This window comes from Lottia gigantea (genome assembly GCF_000327385.1).
Source record: "Lottia gigantea unplaced genomic scaffold LOTGIsca_60, whole genome shotgun sequence".
In the NCBI taxonomy this organism is placed as follows: domain Eukaryota; kingdom Metazoa; phylum Mollusca; class Gastropoda; family Lottiidae; genus Lottia; species Lottia gigantea.
The window spans coordinates 731,986-733,972 of NW_008710050.1; the positions used below are offsets into that span (position 1 = coordinate 731,986).

At 42.8% G+C, this 1,987-nt stretch overlaps 1 protein-coding gene across 1 annotated transcript in view; it reads left to right on the plus strand.

Annotated features, from left to right (window-relative positions):
• Positions 1 to 262: 262 nt before the first annotated feature.
• The window catches only part of LOTGIDRAFT_166687 (hypothetical protein), a gene marked incomplete at both ends in the record, with an annotated part of 7,951 nt that continues 6,226 nt past the window's right edge, over positions 263 to 1,987 (plus strand). The window contains one exon of the mRNA XM_009064103.1: positions 263 to 396. Coding sequence (XP_009062351.1) covers positions 263 to 396 — 134 coding nt within the window. The remainder of the gene's footprint in view (positions 397 to 1,987) is intronic.

Consider the following 1,987-nt stretch of genomic DNA (forward strand, 5'->3'; position numbering starts at 1 on the left):
TGCGAGCCAATTAACACTGCCGTTTTGGTTCAAATATTTTGAAAATATGAGTTTTACAAAAAATGGGCTCAGGTTACTTGAAATAGTTCACGCAACTAGTATAATAGTAACCACAGTAACTAGAATAGTGCAATTTTGTTGGCACTTATTAATCGACTATAAAATTCTGATTTTCACCAGTTCTGTAGCTATCTTCAGGTTGTTTATCTAAAGGAATTACTCACTATAATATTTCAATATTCTTGTGTTTTTCAGAAGAAAGATGGCGACCAATTTGCCGCCATGTGTGATAAGTAACCGTGATCCAGTCAGCGTGTTAATGGAACATGGTCAAACAAGGGAAGTAACTGTTGATTTTACGGAATGTACGCGAACAGGTCCTGCGCACAATTCTAGGTAAGTCTGTTATTTAGTTTATAGTGGATATTTAGATACTTGCGGACTCTAAATCGGAATAGAATCGATAGAATGTATATCCCTTCATTTGCACGCTTTCAGTCGAGACAGAGTTTGTTCCCCTGATAATCTATATCGAAATATATATTTCCTCTATGTATTGCCCAGATAGTGTAAATTGGACCGTCGATGGATCGTGACGCTGAAGACGTCTCTTTTTGCCAAAAAGCAGGCGAATAGTTCCTTCGGGCCAAACTTCACAAAATGACATAGATATCATTGATACCAATTTGTCGACTAATCAGAACAGTCGCTTTTTTATCAAGACATCATAAATTAACTTCAGTGGTTAAACACCCTGCTTCTATCATGTATATTATTAAAGGGATTGTAAAGAGGATTTCTAAAAAGAATTATGCTTATCGGAGACACTGATAGCATCAAATTGCACTATTCCAATTGTTAATCAGACGTCTGTGGTTCTTGCGATTCCACCAAAACTAAGTGTTCTATGACGTCACACCCGCAAAATTTGCTTGTATCATAAGATATTTGCGGGGCTGACGTCATTAAAAATTTGAAAACAGAACCGTAACAAAACATGTTGCTACTCAGAGTTTCACACTATGCTATCTTCAGACAACTGACCTAAACTAGTGTCCAAAAGAAACGATACCAACTTATTTTCAAAATTGTTTTTTACTAAGTGAATTGTCTAATATGAAAACATGCCAATTCGTATTTCACATCCCAAACACCGCATAGTCGATAAAAATACCGGGAACAAGTGATCACTTCCGGGAAAAAACGTAAATTTCGTGAAAGTGACATTTCCCTCTCTAGCATGTTTTGCACGTGCATAAAAACTGTATAAAACGGCTGATCAGACACGTTGATATCACAGCAACAAAAAGAACACAAGATACGCCACTTTTGACAGCCATCGAGAGAGAGAGAGCCGTTGGAAAGGTCCAACCAGGAGCGACACACGTCGACGTCGCCAGAAGGTTGGGCTGCGCACGCATCACTATCACCAGGTTGATGCAGCGGTTACGTCAGACAGGTCAGACGTCAGACAGGCCCAGGAGTGGAAGACCACGAGTAACCACGCCCCGTGAAGATCGTTACATCCAGGTATTACACCTGAGGAACTGCACCGTAACAGCGACGTCCACGGCGGCTACAGCACTGGGACACAGGATCAGTCGACATACCGTCTACAGGAGACTACGGCAGTATGGTACCCGGCCACGTCATCCCTACCGCGGACCGCTCCTGACGCCTCGACACCGGAACAACAGACTGATCTGGGCCAGGCGAGTTCGACGTTGGCAACGGCAGGACTGGGCACGTGTTATGTTCTCTGATGAGAGCAGATTCCTCATCTTCAAAAACGATGGACGGCAGCTTGTATACCGACGATTTGGTGAACGTTTGGCGCCTAACTGTATCCAACAGGTCCGGCCGTTTGGAGGTGGAGGGTTAATGGTTTGGGGTGGCATATGTGGTGACGTCAAAACGAGGCTTGTCGTAATTCGTGGAAACCTGAATGCACAGCGTTATATTGATGACATCCTACGGCCTGTTGTGT